We start from the raw sequence: 20,039 nt of genomic DNA on the forward strand, positions 1-20,039 counted from the left end.
CCCCCCAAATAAATAAATAAAATTAAAAAAAAAAAAAGAAACTATAAACTAATGGAATGGAAGTTTTAGACCAAATGAATTGAAATTTAAAATCTCAGTGGTTAGGCTTAAAATATTCTAGTTTTAGTAATTGTTTCTTTAGTTTAATAAAAGTCAGAAGACAGTATCAATAGTGAAGCAGAAGGATGGGAAAAAATGACAGCATAGAAGTGTCCTGTGGGGGGCCGGGGAGACGGCTCAGTAGAATAAGCGCTTCCCTGGCAAACACAAGGGCCTGAGTTCAATCCCCGGTTCCGCAAAAAAAAAAAAAAAGTGTCCTGTGGGACATTGTAAAAACAAAAGCATTTAGTAATTAATTGGATTTTAAGGAGGGAAGAAAGAAAATGGGACAGAAGAAATTTTGCAAACCTGATGGCCAAGAAAGTTCAGGAAGTCCCGCAGAAAATTACATCGAGGTTCATAATAGTAAAAATGCTGACAAATCCAGAAGGTTGGTTGGGAATGGGGCTAGAGAGAGCTCTTCCCAGCCTTCTTCATGGCCCAGGAAGTTTATATTTATAATCCCATGGAAAAGTTACTGGAATTCTAGTAAGTTAATTTTCAGTCCACTACTTTCAATGCAACCTATGGCAAGAATAAAGACATACTTGTAGTTATGGGAAGCCAAGGGTTCTAAGTCCAGCCATGATGATGGCTATCTGGAACAAAGGCCTCAATCCATGGCTGAACCTGGGTTTTATTAATTGGTTTCTTTTCTTTTTTGGGTGGGATGGAGGCTAAGCATTTAGCTCTGTGGTAGAGTGCTTCCCTAGCAAGCTGGAAGCCTTGGGTTTGATCCTTGGCAACAGAGGCAAAAATAAATCTCACCTAATTCTTCTGTTTTTGGCCTTTTTGAGACAGGATCTCCCTGTACAGTTCGGGCTGGCCTTGAACTCACTTTGTAGCCCAGGCTGGTCTTGAATTTAAAATGATATTCTTGCCTCTGCCTGGGATTACAGGCATGTGCTACCATGCCAGACTGGTTTTACTCATTCATGAAGAAAGGAGTAACTTGATGATGAGTGACTGTGAGAATGAGAATGACAGGGAATAGGTGAGTGCTGTGAGCTGGGCTAGGTAGGAGGCCAGAAATCACCATTGCAATATGTGAAGAGGAGGATACGCAGGAAGAGTAATCTTTATCACAGTTAAGATAGTATCTGTTGTTTTGGGATCAGTGCTTCCAATCTGGTGTGCAGTCTTTCAAGCCCCAGGAAGTCATAGCCACTATGACTCCATCCCAGCCGACAGCGCAGAGCATTGGCTGTTTATCCCACCTTGTCCTAGCTTACACAAGGGGAGATAATGATAGGAAAAACAGGGAATTAGATCTTTTGTAAATGGAAAGGGCAGGGAGAGATGGAGTGGGAGGGGGGCAAGGGAAAGGGGCACATAAAAATAATTAGTATGCATCTTGTATGTGTATCAGCTACCCATAAAAAGTGGTAATTATGTGTTCCAAGCACATTAATAAAAATAAACAGAAAAATGGAAAATCTTAATTTTGGATATTAAGCAATTCACTGCCAAATATTTTATTTTATTGATTTACTTTTTTTTTTTTTATTTACTTTTTACTGCCAGATATTTTATATTTGAAGGAAGAAGTCACAATGTCATCTCCAAAACATTTGGAGCTAAATGTTGACACCAATAGTACATCTTAATACTTGCTACACACGGGAGAACTTATAGCCTTAGGTTCATCTTTTAGAAAAGAACAATGACAGGGTCTGGGGTTTGACTCAGGTTGAGCACTTGCCTAGTTGGCACAAAGCGCTAAGTTTCATTCCTCAAAAGAGCCCAAGAAAGTAAAAGTGATAAAAAATAATGGTTAAATATTCATGACAATAATGTCTCAAGAAGCTAATTTTTGAAGGTAAACATAGATGGAGAATACTTACTCTGGGATAAGAGATTGTCAATTTAAGGCAAGTTTGATAGTGTCTTTTTATTTTTATTTTTTATTTGAGACAGGGTCTCACCGTGCAGTTCAAGATGGCCTTGTGCTCACTTTTGTAGCCCCCCGGCTGGTCTCAAACTTACAGTGATCCTCCTGACTCAACTGAGGGCTGGGATTACAGGTGTGGGTCACCATGCCCGGATAGTGTCTTTCATGTGAGGACATCCTTGCTTTCTCCTTTATTCCTTTTTTTTTTTTTTTTTTGGTGGAACCAGGGATTGAACTCAGGCCCTTCCGCTTGCCAGGCAAGTGCTTATTCTACTGAACCATCTCCCCAGCCCCTCTCCTTTATTCCTGAATGGTGATTTTACAGAAGTTTGGACCAATGATTCTTTTCTTTTCACACTTTAAAAATTGTTTTGCTTTTCTCTCCATGGCTTCTGATGAGAAATCCACAGTCATTTGAGTCATTGCTCTTCTAATTGTAATAAATTATTTTTCCCTGGTTGATGAAAGTTTTTTTGGTAGGAGGGCCTTAATTTTTCCTATTTTTAGTTTTCAGAAGTTTTCTGGTATAGATTTATTTTCTGGGTATAGATTTCTTTGACTTTGCCTTGAATGGAATTTAGTCTTGATTCCCCCCCACCCCCCGAAATTGTGTTCATTACCAAATTTGGGGAGTTTGGTGCTATTCCTTCAGTTGTTTTTCTGTACTACATTGTTTCTTTTCTCCCTGTGTGACTCATGACATGAATGTTAGAACTTTATTTATTTATTTATTTATTTGCGGTACTGTGGATTGAACTCAGGACTTATTCTACTGAGCTCTCTCTCTGACCCATAGAACTTTAAATTATCCCTTTGAATCTGTTCACAATTTTTCTGTTGCTTGCTATCTTTTCAATTTTACTGTCTTTTGTCTCTATTCTGATATTGAATTCTTCCAGTAAATCACTTAAAATTTCAGTTATTGTACTAAATTTTGAGTTCTAAAATTGTGTTTGTTTATAAACAAATTTGTATATAAATAAAACATATATGTGTATCTCTTCACTGAGAGTGCTATTGATTTCAAGAATATTCATTCTGACCTCTGTTTTGTTTGTGTATTTGAGGTGGAGTTTTAATATGCTCCCCTGGTTGGTTTTAAACTACTGGGCTTTAAGCAATCCTCTAGCTTTAGCATACTAAACTGGGGCCTGTATCTGGACACCCTGAGTTCTTGAAGCATAGTAGCACTAGTGACATTTGTATGATAATTCTAACACTTGTATCATGTCAGGTTTGTCATGTATAACTTGTTTTTGCTTGGTTGTGTGTGTTGAATGATTTTCATTTGTATATTAGATATTTTGTATATTTTCAAGTGTATATTAAGTATTTTGACGCTATATTACGGTACTATTTTTTCTTTAAATCCTACAGAGAAATGAACTTTTGGAGTGGGGTGAGAGTTTTTTGTAGTGCTAGGGATTAAACCTTGGTCTTTACACTGAGCTACATTCTACTGTTGATTTTGAAATAGGATTTTCCTAAATTATTAGGTTGCCCAGGCTGGGCTAAAACTTGTGATTCACCCCTCTCAGTCACCCAGAGAGCTGGGATTATAGGTGTATGCCACTGTACCCACCTGATAGACCTTTAAAAATGAGGTACTGATCTTGTTAGGTTCAATTCACAAGTTTCTACCCATCTTCTGGGCATTAAAATTGCATTGTCTGGCCAGGTGTGGTGGTGCATACTTGTAATCCTAGTACTCAGGAGGCTGAAGCAGGAGGATCTCTGAGTTTGAGGCCAGGCTGTGTTATAAAATGAGTTGAAGGTCAGCCTAAACTGCATAGTGAAACCCTGTCTCAAAAAGACAAAAAAAGGCGGGGGGAAGTTGACTAGTTTCTGTAGCTTTGGCAGAGCTATTTCAGTGTGTCCCTCTTTGTACCACCTACTGGTTATATGGGAATTAGATGCAGATATTGCTTGTTTAACAACCTATTTTTTAGCAATGGTTTGGAATTAGGATCAAGTTATACATAATTCAGAAGCGTTTGACAAAGAATAAATGTGTTAGTCTCACAAAGGAAACAACTGTGGAACTTGTTAACATGTTTGAGGCTGAAATGCAAGATATTTAAGAATTAGTGGAATATTCTGAGGGAGAGGTAAGTATAGAAGATTTAGTAGATTTGGAAACACAGCAACACTTAGTGGTAGAGGAAGACGAAGAAGAGAAAAGAATTAAGTACTGTACCAAAGAAGTTTACTGCAGAGGGACTAATGAGTATGTTCTCAAAAGTGAATGCAGTCATGTTATCACTAGAGGCCATGATTTTTTGGAGACAAGGTCTTGCAGTGTAGTATAGGTTGGTCTTGTATTCACTGTGTGGCTCAGGCTGACACCTTGAACTTGCACTTGCAGTGGTGTTTCTGCTTCAGTCTCCCAAGTGCTGTGATTACGGGTATGTGCTGCCATGCCCATCTGGAACTAGTCTATATGGATCTAAATGTTGAAAGGTTCATGAAAGTGGAATGGTAAATGAGTGAACTTTTGCAATATGAAGTTCCTGAAGTGAAAAAGAAAATGGCAGACTAGACCACACTAATAAGATACTTCTTAAAGGCCAGGACCTCTACTACTAATTCTTCCATTCCTTCATCATTTCCTTAATTGAGCCTTCTACATCTCCTGATCATAACTATGTTGATGACCCTGATGAGAACTTTGAATGTTTCTGTGACTAAAAATGCTAGCTTGAATTTTTTTTTTTTTTTAAATACAATTGTGAGTGCCTGACTGGCAAGTGCAGGAGCCCGAGTTCAATCCCTGGTACCCCAAAATACATGCATACTTACATACATACACACATACATACATACAGTTGTGGGCCTCTTTTTCTTTTCTTTTTTTCCTCTCTTGGAGATAGGGTTTCAGTATGTGGGCTGCTGTTGAACTCATTATGTAGCCTAGACTGGCCTCAAACTTTTAGCAATCCTCTACCTCTGCTTCCCATCACACCTGGCAATTCTGGATGTGAATGTGTGTGTGTGTGTGTGTGTGTGTGTGTGTGTGTGTTTTCTATAATACTATACTGTAAAAAAAAAAGGACAGTACTGTGTTTATACAAATCTAATTTTTCCTGATTGCACTGTACAGTACAGTATTACAGGTTTTTTTTTTTTTTTAGTATTACAGTTTTATGTTCTATTATAAATTACATGAAAGAAGGTCAGGGAGATGGCTCAGTGGCTTAAGTGCTTGTCTGGTAAGCACAAGGTCCTGAGTTCAATCCCTGTTACCAAAAATAAATAAATAAACAACATGTAAGAGTTACATAAATAAAAGCAGATGTTGGAGTTTTCTTTGACCGTTTCTCCTGCATATTGTACATACTATATGCAATTCCTGTATGTTTAGCTTTGAAGTCAGTTTCTTAGTGACTAGTCCAGTTTACAACCCAGTCACAGGACTGCAACTTGGTCTTTATTTTTATTTTTTTATTCGCTTTTTGGAGTTGGAAAATGCTCCTTTTTTATTTGTAAAATTATTAATCAAAAATTGGAAAAATAGATTTACAGAGCCAGATATCAACAACAAAACAAGGAGGCAGTGAGATTCCAGAGACATCTTGTAAAGTTCCAGAGAAACACAGGGTAGGCTAGACATCTCCAGGTAAAACAAGACTGCATGACAGGTTATATTCACTCTTGCATTTTCTCAGTGAGCTCTTCCTTGTATTTGCCTTTCTCTTTTCCTTTTTTTTTTTTTTTTTGACTGTATCAGGTATTCTTTAATAACAGTTCAGGCAGGGATTAAATAGAAAAGTTCCAGCAAGGCCTCAGGAGACAGCATGGGTGCTGTTCCCCAAGGAGAGTGGGTGTGTGTCCTGTGTCAGCCCGGCTACCCCACAGCACCTATCATCTGTGGGTCCCAGAGGCTGCAGCCCTCTATACTTCAGGCTCCATGACGCATCTGTGGGCCAAGCCTGGGTCGGCTTAAAAGAAGTCCGAGGCTTTGTGTCGGGCAGGGAGTTGCAGCAAGTTGTCCGTGATGGAGGCTGGGTCTTATGTGAGGGGTGTGCGTGGGGCAGAACCAGGAGCTGGTGTGCTTGTGGGAGTCTGAGGTCCACCAGCTGGAGTCTTGAGGTGAGTCGAGTGTGCTGGGGACGGTGTGTAGCTGCCCCGTAAGGCATGATCTGTGTACTTGCTGGCTGGCCTGCTCACAAGCCGCTGCAGGGCTGGGGACATGACTGGACTGAGATCTTAGGTGTGAGGCTGGCCAGGTTCTCTGTCGCTCTCTGCAAGGCTTCCTGCTTCTTGGCCTGGTTCTTGGCAGCTGCCTCATTGGCCATCTTCAGGCCCAGCCGCTCTCTGCAGCCAGGCTCCAAGATCTTGAAGGCTGGCCCAGGAGTCCTGTCCACATAGGGGGTGTCTGACCCTTCAACTCTCAGTGGTGTGTTCTCTACCTCCCCCCAGGTCATCAGTGGGGATTCATTCACACCAGGGGCAGGAGAAGGGGTGGCAACAAATCCAAATCCAGCCACTCGAGGGGAATCCTGGGGAATGAGCTCCTTGCCGTCAGGGCCCACTTTGCCCTGTTTGTGCTGGGCATTGAGGGCTGCTGCTTGCCTGACTGAAGGGATCCCTAAGGAAGTGAGTGTTCTTATGCACCACTTGCCAGGCTTTCTTAAACAGCTGCTCTTCATCAGGGACACCCTCTGGATAGTATATGAGGGAGTTCTTGGCCTTGTACTTCCAGGTCTCCACGCCGGCCTGGCTGTTCTCAATGGCCTGGTGCTCTGCTGATGGTAGTTCAAGATTATCTTTCTGCCTCTTCTCTTCAGCCTGGTAAAGCCAGGCGTGACGGGCCCAGCTTTTCTCCTTGGCCACCTCCATGATCTCCTGGAAGGAGGCATTGTCCTCGCTTGTGTAGCAGCTCAGGAAGACATCCAAGCTGGGCAGTGGCTCTTTCTCCTCCTCCTCTCCAGCCTCTCCATCCGCCAGGCCTCTGGCCCTGGACCGGGGCTTGTTGCCAACTGCTGCAGTGCCTGTGTGTACCTCAGGAGTTTCAAATGTGGCTGGAGTCACATAAGGTGGCGGAGGTTCTGTGGACATCTTGCCCAGGGCAGAGCCAAATTTGATGGCGATCTGGCACATCCGTTCCAAGTGTCCATTCTCCTCAGCCTCTAGATACTCTTTCTGAGCCTATAGCTTCTCTACATAAGGAAAGAAATCCCTCTGGATGACGGTCTGGAGGCCCTCAATATACTCTTCCTCATCCAGGACACGCTGCTTGCTCTTCGCAACCCCGGCCTCTCTAGCCGTGCGCTTCCTTGGGGGCCCTGACGCAGCAGAGAGCAACAGAGACCCACCCAACAGGCTGGGAGTCCCCATCTGCCTTTCTCTTTTCCAACTTGTCCAAGACTTGGCTTTGTGTCAAGAATCTTTTTTTGTGTCTTTGTCCAATTTTAGCCTGGTGATAACCACCTTGCTGAGGTGAATGCCCACATGTACAATCGTGCCATTGGGTTTCTCATGTTGTCCTGCTCGATGTACGTGACATGTATTTCTGTACACCTGAACTACATTGCCGATTCACTGACCTTTGTCAGTGAATTACCTGGACCTCATTATTCTTGTGAATGGGCATGGAGTGGACCTTGTATTTCTGCCACAGCTCCTTGGAAAGAGGGGAAGACATGATCTTCTGACGCCTGTGCGAGGGAGCATTGAAGTGACATTTGTGATTTTTGCTGCTATCTGAGGTCATGAACGAGTTGAACTTCATGGTTGCAATCTACTAGGCACCGGCTGGTTCAGGCTGGGTGCGCACGGAGTGTAACTTGGTCTTTAAACAAGAAATGTTTATATGGATCTACCTGTCAATGTCAGGTTGGATTCCCCAGATGTATAGCATTGGGCTAACCCTAGGATTTTTTTTATTAAACTTCATGCCATCACCTTATTGAGCTCTTTTCTCTTTGCAAGTTCCCTGATAGTTTTTGGCTCCTAGGGAGTTTTCTAGCCAAGTTACAAAGAAAAACTTAGATAAAAGCAAATTTAAGGAAAACTTTGTGATCTGGTTGGAAAACTGGACTTTTTTATTTCTCTGGCTTGCCACACACCACCAATACTACCATTGGCTCCCTTCTCAGCCCCTCCTTTTAGGTGATACTAGAAATTAAACATGGGTGCCCAACACTGGGCCATATCCCCAACCCCCTAAGTCTCACTAAGTTTCCCAGACTGGCCTAGAATGTGCCAGTTTTCAGCCTCATGATTATCTAGGAGTGTACTACCTCTCCCAGCTTGCTGCATACTTTTGTGATTGTGTTTACCTTTGAAGTCATGCAGTAGGACGACAGAAAAATAAAGGATAAATCATGGAGGCAAGGGAGATGGCTCAGTAGAATAAGTGCTTCCCTGGCAAACGCAAGGGCCTGAGTTCAATCCCCGGTTCCGGGGGGCAGGGCGAATCGTGGAGATTCCCTTTACACTCATGAGACCAGAAAGCAATTTCCTTTTCTTGGAGTTTTAGGTCTCTGCTCTGCCATAACTGGTAATAATGCCACTACAATTCCTGCTGTGAGATTGCTTGGGATCGGGGCAGAGAAAGTGGGGAAAACAAAACCTTCATAGGATTTCCCCTCCCTCTATGTGATGCTAAAGAGGTTATGTGCCTCAGACCAAAAAAAAAAAAAAAAAAGAGAGAGAGAGAGACTTGTCTTAGGATACTTTCTGTCTGTATTTAGTGTTCTATTCTGGGTGTAGGGCTGCTCAATTCATTCCAAGAGCTACCAGAGGAAACAAAACCAGGAAATTCACCATCATACATGTGGTACTTGTGGTTTCCTCCCCAAGCCACCTACTACCATTTTCAAATGACTGCTTCATGTGTTCTGTTGAAACAGGTTGGATTGTGCTTTTTCTGTCTTTATTAGAACCAGAACACACATTCATTTAATTTTATTATAGATATAGCGGTCATTTGTTTTGGTTAAGAATTAATTGGACATCCATGTAGTGGTAGGTTTTTCTGGAAGTGTAAACATGGATAATCTTAAGGTGTTTATGATAAATAGAGGTAAGGATATCATGTGGCAGAGGCAGAGACAGCAAACAACTTCATATTAATGGTTTATGTTTTAATTACTAATTTTAGCTTTTTGATCCATTTCTGCTTTAGAATTTCACTCACTGTAATTGAGAGAGAAGATCTCAGATGGAAATTGTTTGGGATGTAATTATTAAGACAGTTATAAGAAAAGATATAATTACTTATATAAGAACCTAAGAAATAATTTATTATCGTATACTTGTTTCTCAGGTCTTAGAAAAATACCCTAATACACCCATGAGTCATAAAGAAATTCTTCAAGTTATCCAGAGAGAAGGACTAAAAGAAATCAGGTGAGTTTTAAAAATATTATTAGTAATAATTATAATACTTGAATAGAGTATTTGGTAGTATATAGTGATATCCTTTAGTTATAAAGTTTGGTTATTTAGTAATAGTTTTTGTTAAGTTCTGATTTATTCAGACATCAGATGGCTGGAGATCCCTCTCCCTCACAGTTTTAAAGTCACAGCACAGGTCCAAGATAAAAAAGGTTTAAAAGTCTCTTAAAAGAAAATGGCTATCTTTAAGCCCATGCACTTTTTAATTCATAGAAAAGCCTAGAGCCATCTATAACCTTGTAATTATTATGTTAATGAACAAGAAGCATTTACTTACATGCTTTTTGGTCATTAGCATGTAAAGTTATTATTGTCTAGGGGAGATGCTAGAGTTAGACAGTTTAGAAAGAAATAATACTATATTTGCCAAGAAGAATGAAAAGATAAAGTAGTATGATTATCAAATAGAAGTCTTAGCAAGGTACACATGCCTATAGTTCCACCTACTTGAGGAAGCTGAAGCAGGTAGATCAGTTCAGCCCATGAATTTGAGACCATGCTGGGCAATGTGGAGAGACTCTGTCTCAATAAAAATGAGTTTTATTATGTCCAAATGTAATTCACGGGGGTCAGTTAATACATGATCAGAAATCAAGGCACTTTAATTCCCAAGATACGTTATAACAGCACATAAAAGTCACTGTTCATAATCAAGATGATGTGTCACCAAGAAATGTTGAAATTAATGGTGAATTAAATTAATTCACCAAGAAATGTTAATTCTGCTTTGTATTTAAGGCAGAGATTTGGCAGTTTATATTAGATTTTCATTAACATAGAAAGGTTGTGGTGCTTTGAAACTGCTCCTGTGGGTAATACTGGACAGGGGAAGGAAGGCCTCTTTTAGAGGTGTTTTCCAGGTATAGCTGGTTTTTGGGGTTTTAGTCTTAAGTTCCTAGCTCTTCAGTTTTTGTTTAATTTGCCACCTTCAACTGAATGAACTATATTCATAGTTATATGACAAATCTAAAACCAGAAAATTGTATGCTGTAAATAAGCCTTCAATATGCCAATTTTTGGGGCTGGTGAGATGACTCAGTGGTCTAAAGCATCTACTTAGAACAAGCTAAGCTAAGCAAAGCACAGGGACCACGGTTCAATCCCCCAGCACCACATGCCAGCCAGCCCCGCCCCCTGGTGGGCTGAGCTGGCCACACACACTAAATAAATAAATAAATAAATAAATAAATAAATATTTAAAAAAAATATGCCAATTTTACCGTTGGGAGAAATTTAAAAGGTGTTAGGGAAAAGATAGACAAATAGAAGAAGAAGAGGGCCTGAGAAGATATCTCACTGGTCTAAGTGCCTGCCTGGCAAGAACAAGGACCTGGGTTCCATGCCCAGTACCTCATGCGGGTTACTGAAACTGGGGCGTGGTGACGCATGCCCGTAATCCCAATGCTGGGGAGGCTGAGACAGGAGGGTTACTACTAGTCCTAGCTGAGCTGCATAGGAAGACCCTGTACCAGATAAACAAACAAACAAACAAATGATTTTTTTTTATTTTCAAAGTTTTATTGATAAACATATAGCAATGAGACAGTTTCAAATCAAATCGAAAGTACAGTTTCAACAAATAATACACTGCATATATTCTTCTTAGTGGTTAATTGCTGTACAAGATGCAGACTTGTGATCCTACTTACAAACACCATTAGAAAAAATCATTCTATTCATTAAGAGAATGCAACTATATATCTATCCCAACCACTTTGAATACACAGATACAAAATGGACATTCATAGTAAACAAATGATTTTTAAAGAGGAAGAGATTAGAAGCAAGGATAGAGATCAAAGGAAGATCACGGAAACTGGTGAAGAAGACAGTAGGGATGGAGAGAAGGAAGAAATAACAGATCAACAACCACAAAGAAACTAGAAGCCATATTTACAATCATCAAACAAAATCAAACAATGAAGGGAGGGGGAAAAAAAAACCAAGAAAGATAAAAAATGTCCACTTTCGGGTTTGTCTCTGTAGTCAGTGGTAGACAGTGTGTGGAGACAGAGTCCAAGTCTCTGTTGATTTATCCCAGCAGGCCAGCAGTAGCTTTATTTTTTTTTATTTTTTAAATACTTTTATTTATTTATTGTGTGTGTGTGTGGGTGTGGGTGTGGGTGTGGGTGTGTGGTCAGCTCAGCCCACCAGGGGGCGCGGCTGGCTGGCATGTGGTGCTGGGGGATTGAACAGCGGTCCCTGTGCTTTGCTAAACTTGTTCTTAGTAGGTGCTTTAGACCACTGAGCCATCTCACCAGCCCCACAGCAGTAGCTTTATGGTGGGGTAGCAGATAATCTTAGTGAGCCTGCACCTTTATTTCTCTTGAAGTTCAGGCTGGTTTTGGTCTGTGAGGCTGGGACTACACCCATGCAGCTATAGCCATCAGTGCACCTTCTGTGGGCTTGAACTCAGCTGGGATCTGCTAGATGGATCCAGGAGTTGTTCTGAGTTCTGAGCTCAGCTGGCCCCTCTCAAAGATGGCTTTCAGCCAGTCGCCCTCTCCTGTATACTACTGAGCCCTCAGCCCCAACTAGTGTAGTCCTCCACACCCACTGTTCCCTTCTACCACGGCATCTCTCTGTGGGGTTTTGTGGTGTTGCCAGCATTCACTATGTGTCCACAAGTTTGAACCACTCCCCTCATGTACTAAGTCCTGATTCAGGGAGAAGGCTCTGACAGCTGCCACCTTATTCATTGAAATTTCTCTCTTGGCTGTCCCTGTGGGCTTCAATTCTCACATCAGATCTTTCCTGGGTCTAGGAGACTACTTCCTCCTCTTTCAAGTTACTATATTCCAGTGTCTGGATGGCAGCTCTCAGAGAGGCTCTTTCTCTGATGTTTACCATTTTGCCATCTTCTTACTCTTAACTTTCATTTAGTTATTTTGACAGTTTTAACTTTCAGGTTACAGGTTGAATATTTCTTTTTCAGAGATTTTTTACTAACTTCGCAATGTATATCACATAGATCCTATTTTAGTTTATTACAGTATTCTTTTCTTCATTGTACCAGGGCCTAAAATGATACTCTTCTGTGATTTAAAAAATAAATCATGCATCTTGTTTATACCTTATACTAAGCTAGTTCCATGAGATAGATCTGTTCTTTCTGTGTGGTGCATAACAGGAATAAAAAACTTAACTTGCTAATGCATATATGAAGCACCAGCAGTTAGAAGGTCATAGCCAAATATAGTTATTTCTTATTCTCTGAGGTGGTGGGTCAAATGGTAGTTTTAATAATTTTTAAGTTTTTTAGAACAATTACAGAGTGAAACATACTGTGCTTACTGAAAGTGTGCTACTGCTGCATTTTGTTTGCATTCTTTAGACCTTAGTACATGTCTTATAACTCTTCTCCCCTTGTATGTTCCCCTCTACTCATATTTTGAAGAATCTCTTAATTTTGATTGATGTTTGATATTTTATTTTAATATATATTAAGAAGAAAACAACCCAGATGTTCACCAGCAGAAGAAAGGATAAACAAAATTTGCCATCTACATATAATGTATACCATTTAGCCTTAAGGAAGAAATGAGATTATTGGGTATTTGAGTTGTTTTCAAGATTTAGCTATTACTCCTATAAACATGGGTACACAATATACTGTTGTGGAATGATAATAACCATTGTTAATTTTCTATCTTTTTTTGGGGGGTACCAAGGATCTCCCTGGCCCTCTTTTATAATTTTGTTTTGAAATTCTATATTGTTTTTATTGGTTTTTAAATTCTCTTTAATAGAAATGAGATTATTATTACAGTATAACATCCATATCAATAAAATTATGGGAAAAAATAAAAATAAAAAGATAAACTTAAAATTATACATAAACTTTCAAAACATCACACTGAGATAAGCCAGACCCAAGAAGACAAATACCCATTTACACGAAAATAAGTCAGTTTATAGAGATAAAAAGTACATCCTAGGTACTGGCATAGGGAGTTATCTTTAATGGGTGCAGAGTTTATATTTGAGATGATAAGAGCTGGACAGGATAGCTCAGTAGAAAAAGCGCCTGCTTGGCAAGTGCAAGGTCCTGAGTTCAATCTCCGGTACCACCAAAAAAAAGATGATAAAAAACTCTGGAAATTAATGGTAATAATGGTTGTATAACATTGTGGATGTACTTGATGCCATTGAATTGTGCACTCAAAAGGTAGTTTTTATGCTGTGTAGGTTTTACCAAAATCAACCAATCAGAGGAAGTGGTTGATTCCTGGCTGAGAAAGATCAAAACTAGACTGTTTAAGAAGTTAGGTAATAGGATTTAAAATGATTTATCCAAAGTATGAATTTCTGAGTCAGTTAATGAGAAACATGTATCCTTATTGATGAAAATATTAAAACAAATCAAATGTGTTTCAGACTTTAAAGCAAAGCAACATTTGAGAAATAGAGGGTGAAAAAGGCCCTTGGTTTCTCCTATCACAATAATCTGTGATTGTGTATCTAGTTATATTCTTTTTATACCTTGATACTCATCCCTTTTATTTTTATTTTTATTTTGTGGAACTGGGGATTGAACTCAGATCCTTGCGTTTGCCAGTCAAGCGCTTATCCTACTGAGCCATCTCCCCGGCTCATCCCTTTTAAATACAGTTTTCAGTTTCCTTTTGGAGCACTCCTCTCCCTCCCCCCAGCCTCATCCTCTGGCTCTTTTCGTAGGAGTCATATGAAAGAAAGAAAATATGAGTTTTGGTGTTTAAGGTAAAAAGGGGCATGTGTTAGGCCTGGAGAATTTAAGAACTGATTCTGCTGTATTTGGTTGAAGTGAATAAATAGAAGCATTCTAGAATTTTCTTTTTTGATTTGTTTTGTTTTCTTTTTGGTGCCGAGGACTGAACCTAGGGCTTCCAACTTGCTAAGCAAGCATTCTACCACTGAGCCAAATCCCCAGCCTCTCTGGAATTTTCTTAAAATAACCTAAAGTAAGAGAGCAGTTCATAATGAAGATATAAGATGCTCAAACTGATATTTGTAATTTGGAAATAAAGTTAATTCTTGAATTATTTAATACTGGTCATTTTAGAAAATCATAGTATATAAAAGAATTTGTTTATTTTATTTATTTATTTTTTATTTATTTATTTATTTATTTTTAAACATTTATTTATTTGTGTGTGTGTGTGTGTGGCCAGCTCAGCCCACCAGGGGGCGGGGCTGGCTGGCATGTGGTGCTGGGGGATTGAACCATGGTCCCTCTGCTTTGGCCAAGCTTGTTCTAAGTAGGTGCTTTAGACCACTGAGCCATCTCACCAGCCCAATTTGTTTATTTTAAAAAGTGAAAATTTATTGAGCAACATTTCACTATCTTTTCAGCATATATCGATAGACAGACAGACAGACAGACAGACAGGTATTTGGTACAGGGTCTCACTATGCAGCTCAGACTTATAGTCATCCTCCTGTTTTCAGCTTCCCCAGTCCTAGGACTACTGATGTGTGCCACCATGCCCCATCTCAAAGGCTGACTCAGCATGCCCCGGGGATGGGGACAACGCGGCATGTGGTGCTGGGGATCAAACCTGGGTCCCAGGCACTTAGTCTGTTGAGCTATCTTGCTGACCCTATTTTTTCAACTTGTATGGCTGAAATACAGTCTGACTGTTAAATTTCAACAATAATGTGACAGTTATCCCTAAAGACTGAACTTTTTAAAAAAATTTTTATTAGTTCATTTATTCGATGAAAGGCCTCATGTATTAGCCTCCCCAGCAGGACTGCCATGGTGTGTGGTACCAGGACTTGGAGCTCTTAGCTTGTGAATGCATCATTCCAATCTTTTTTTTTTTTTTTTTTGAACCGGGGATTGAACTCAGGCCCTTGCACTTGCCAGGCAAGCACTTATTCTACTGAGCTATCTCTCCAGCCCCATCATTCCAATCTTTACATGGCATTTTACTTCTGAGTTTATGTCTACATTTCCATCATCTTTCCTGCAAGGACTCTAATCTCACCAGATCAGTTACCTGAATTCAGTCTGACCCTTAATTTTTATTTATTTATTTATTTTTATTTATTTTTTAATGTATTTGGTTGTTGTAGGGTCTCACTACACAGCTCAGACTCATAGTGATCCTCCTGCTTTCAGCCTTCCCAGTGCTGGAATTTATGCATGCAGCACTATTTCCGGACTCTGGCCGGCTCAGCCATGACCTGGGCTCATCCACCTACCCTGGGTGGCATGGCATGTCATGCTAGAGATTGAACTATGGTCCCTGAGCTTGCCTAAATGGGAACTTTAGTCTGCTGAGCTGTCTCACCAGCTCCTGAATCTTAATTTTAATGTGATTCCATCTGTAAACAGACTACTTCCAAGCAAGGTCACATTCATTTCACAGGTGTCGGAATTAGGACGTATTTTGTGGGGGACAAAGGATATAATTGTACCCACAATGCCTATTACAAGTTAGCTGAGAGATTTTATTATGAATGGGTGTTGGGTTCTGTCAATTGAGAAAATCAATATGATTTTTTTTTTTTTTTTGTATTTAGTACAGGGTGTACAGGGTCTCACTACACAGATCAGACTTGTGGTGATCCTCCTGTTTTCAGGCTCCTAAGTGCTGGGATTACAGGTGTGTACCACCACACCCAGCCTCAACTGCTGTCTCAGTGCCCTGGGGCAGGGCCGACATGGCATGCATAGTTTTTTTTATGAGTTGTTACACTGAGTTTGCTGATAAACTGTCCAGGATGTTCTATATCAGTTTGTAGTGTTCTTATTTTTGTCTTGTCTGGTTTTAGTATCAAAATAACATTGGCTTCATAAAATGAATAGGTAAGTGTTCCCTCATTTTCTGTTTTGTGGAATATATTGTGTAAAATTGATGTTCTTCAAAGCTTGAGTGGGCTTTGTTTTCTTTTCCATTCAGATTTTATTAGTACATTTTAGATGTACATAATGATCATAGTCATCATAGAGACTTTTTACCTGTATATGATATAACTTGTTTTTTTCCCCCATTCCTCTACCCTCTCTTAAACCACTCCTTCCCATTTACAAAAGCTTTGTTTGTATGTTTTTCTTTTTTTGCTTTTCCTTTTTTTCCTCTCCCTTGTTCCCCTCCACTTTTAAACATTTTCTATTTCATAATCCCTATTATACATTTTGGTCCTTATTTACTATTTCAGTTTCTTACACCAGAGAAACAATGTGTTATTTACACATGTATGTCTGACTTATTTCACTTAAGAGTGTGGACTCAAGGTGTAACCATTTTCCTAGAAATGTCTTGAGAGCTTGTCCTTCTTTATGATAGAGTAGTACTCCATCATATAAAAATCCACATCTGCTTTGCCCTTTCACTTGTTGATGGGCACTTGGATTGTTTCCATGACTTTACTGTTGCAAACTGTGCTACTGTAAACGTGGATGTGCATATATTACTGTAGTATGATGTTTTTAATTCTTTTAGGAGGTACCCAGTAAGGGTATGGCTGGGTTGAATGAAACCTCTAATCCTCGTTTTTCAAGGAATCTCTACACTGATTTCCACAGTGGTCATAGCAGTCTGTACTCCCACTAACAGTGTAGAAAGGTTCCTTCTTCCTCACAGCCCCTCCAGCATTTGTTATTGGTTGAATTCTTGATTATACCCATTCTTTCCAGGGTGAGATGGAATCTCAGTGTTGTTTTAATTTTCATCTCTCAGATGACAAGTGATTTTGAATATATTTTCACGTTTATTTGCTGTTTGTATTTCATCTCAGAAGTGTGTATTCATCTCAGATGCCAATTTTTGGACTGGGTCTTTAAATTTGGGAGGGGACCAGGGAGATAGCTCATTGGCATAAACACCTGCTTGGGAAGTGCAAGGTGGAAAGGAAGGAAGGAAGGATGGAAGGATAGAAGGATGGAAGAATGGATGGATGGATGGATGGATGGATGGATGGATGGATAATAGTCCTTTGAGGAACAACTGGCAAACTTTTTTTCTACATTGTGAATTGTCTCCACTCTGTGGTGGTGGTATGTCTTGCTGTGTAAAAGCATTTTAGTGAGATCCTAGTTGTTGATACTTTGTGATAGTATGCAGGTTTTTTTTCCCCTTCTATATTTAGAACAAGGTCTACAGGGTCTCACTACATGATTCTCCTGTTTTCAGCCTCCCAAGTGCTAAGATTACAGGCATGCGACTCCATGCCCAGTCTCAGTCACCATCTCAGCACACCCCAAGGGTGGGGCCGGCACAGCACACGGGGAATCAAACCCTGGTCGCAGCGCTCTGCCTAAGTAGGCACTTTAGTCCACTGAACTATCAGGCTGCATTTGGGGTTTTAATTCATACAATTTTTGCCTATACCAGTGTCTTCAAGAGTTTTACCTAGTCATATCTTACAGCAGATTTAATGTTTCTATTTTAATATTTAGATCTTTGATCCACTTTGACCTTAGTGCATGGGAAAGATATGGGTCTAGTTTTATTCTTAGGCATGTGCAAAGCTGATTTTTTTCAGCACAATTTATTAAAGATGCTTTCTTGTAGTGAATGTGTTTGGAACCTTTGTGAAAGATAAGGTAGTTGAGTATGTCTAGAGTTGTTTCTGCATCTTTGGATCTGTTCTATTGCTCTTTGGGTCTGTTTTTTTTTTTTTTGGCCAGTACTATGCTGTTTTTATTATCAAAGATTTATAATATAATTTTAAGTCAGGGGTTGTTATCTCCCCTGCCTTGCCTTTATTGCCTTCACTATTCTAGGTTTCTTCCGGTTCCAAATGAATTTTAGAGTTGTCTGTATTTCTGTGAGATATGCTGTTGGAATTTTGATTGAGATTGCATTAAATCTGCAAAACAATTTTGGGACTATGTCCATTTTCACTATGTTGGTTTTTCCTACCTGAGAAGGTTTTCTTTCTTTCTTTCTTTCTTTCTTTCTTTCTTTCTTTCTTTCTTTCTTTCTTTCTTTTTTTTTTTTTTTTTTTTATTTTATGACAGGGTCTACAGGGTCTCTGCGTAGATCAGACTCAATAGTGATTATCCTGTGTTCAGCCTCCCAAGCGCAGGGATTACAGGTGAGAGCCATCATGCCCAGTTTCAATTGTTGCCTCAGCATTCCCTAGGGGCGGGACTGGCATGGCAGGGCTGGGGGGCTAGAACTCCTGGCCCCTGCAACTGCCTAAGCAGGCGTTTTAATCCACTGAGTGATTTGGCCAGCCCCCATCTTTTTATTTTCTGATACTCTGTTCTATCTCCTTTTTCAGAGTATTATAGTTTTCAGTGTAGAGGTCTTTTACTTCCTTCATTAGATTGTTCCTAGGTATTTCAGTGTTTTTTTGGATGCTATTGTAAAAGGTGGTGTTTCTCTAATCTCTCTCAGTGAGTTTGGTATTCCTATTACAGGAAGGCTATTGATTTTTTTTTTTTTTTCAGTACAGAGTATCATACTCGGGACCTCATGCTTGCCAGACAGGCGCTTAAGTGGCTGAGCTATCGTCCCAGCCCAAGGGTATTGATTTTTGAATGTTGACTTTATATCCAGCTGTAGTACTAAATTTGCTTATTAAATCTAGAAGTCTTTGGGTGGACTTTCTTGGGTCTCCTACGGAGAATATCATCTACAAATAAAGATAATTTAACAGTTTTCTATCACTATTCTTTTTGTTTATTTCCTTTTTCTTTGTTTGTTTGTTTGTTTGTTTCTTTTTTGTGTGTGTGTGGAACCGGGGATTGAACTCAGGCCCTTGTACTTGCCAGGCAAGTAAGTGCTCATTCTACTGAGCTATCTCCCCGGCCCCTCCCTTTTCTAATTACACTAGCAGCATTTTCAGTTGTTATCATCTGGGACAGGAGATTTCTTTTTCAGGAGACTTTTAATTACAAATCAGTTTCAATCTCTCTCTGTTTCTTGGTCTGTCTCATTTCTTTGCCTGAAGCATTGGGGATTAAATCTAGCGCCTTAATACTGAGCTACACCCCCAGATCTTTTTATTTTTTTGAATTTCAAATCCTCCTTCCTCTGCCTCTCAGTCTTTACCAGATCTAGGACTGTGTAGAGTGTTTCATCTTGGTTGAATTTTAATAATTTGAACTTTCTAAGGAGTTAGTCCATTTCTTCTAGTTTGTGGTATAAAGGAGTGCAAAGTTTTTTTGTGCAGTCTTTCTTATTATTTAATGCTTCAGCATCTGTAGCAACACTTTTGCTTCTCCTCTCATATTGGTGATTTATACTTTGTCAGTCTCACTAGAAACTTAGCAATTTTAAGAATTTTTTTTTTCTTTCCTTTCATACTGGGTCTTGAACCCAGAACATTGTACATACTAAGCAAGTGCCTATCACTGATGCAGACCACCAACCCCTTATTTCAGTGATTCTTCTATTTGGTATATGAATATTTCAAGCTTGCTTGAAGAGTAATATATACCTTTTCTCTTTTTTTTTTTTTTTTTCCCTCCTGTTTTGTGGTATTCTGTAGATGTCATTTAGGTCAGTGATTAATAATGTTCAGGTCTGGGCATGTAACTGGTAGAATGCTTGCCTGGCATATATGAGATCCTAAATTTAAATACTGGGAAAAAGAAAAATGTTCAGGTCTTTTATGTCTTTATTTTTATTTTGTGTACTTTTTTTTTTTGGCAGAACCAGGGATTGAACTCAGGCTCTTGCGCTTGCCAAGGAAGCACTTATTCCACTGA

At 39.6% G+C, this 20,039-nt stretch overlaps 1 protein-coding gene and 1 pseudogene across 6 annotated transcripts in view; one reads left to right on the plus strand and one right to left on the minus strand.

Annotated features, from left to right (window-relative positions):
* The window catches only part of Asxl2 (additional sex combs like 2, transcriptional regulator), a 152,346-nt gene that overhangs the window by 34,889 nt on the left and 97,418 nt on the right, over positions 1 to 20,039 (plus strand). For 4 of the 6 annotated variants that reach the window (XM_004627442.3, XM_023710890.1, XM_023710891.1 and 1 more), the window contains exons 2-3: positions 9,261 to 9,343; positions 12,571 to 12,573. In XM_004627442.3, coding sequence (XP_004627499.1) covers positions 9,261 to 9,343; positions 12,571 to 12,573 — 86 coding nt within the window. Of the gene's footprint in view, positions 1 to 9,260; positions 9,344 to 12,570; positions 12,574 to 16,150; positions 16,185 to 18,248; positions 18,252 to 20,039 lie in introns of those variants that run through there. The other 2 variants (XM_023710893.1, XM_023710889.1) reach the window with 2 other exon arrangements.
* On the minus strand, positions 5,870 to 7,327 carry LOC101580824 (annotated as a pseudogene).

This window comes from Octodon degus, unplaced genomic scaffold (assembly GCF_000260255.1).
Source record: "Octodon degus isolate 3935 unplaced genomic scaffold, OctDeg1.0 scaffold00019, whole genome shotgun sequence".
Classification (NCBI taxonomy): domain Eukaryota; kingdom Metazoa; phylum Chordata; class Mammalia; order Rodentia; family Octodontidae; genus Octodon; species Octodon degus.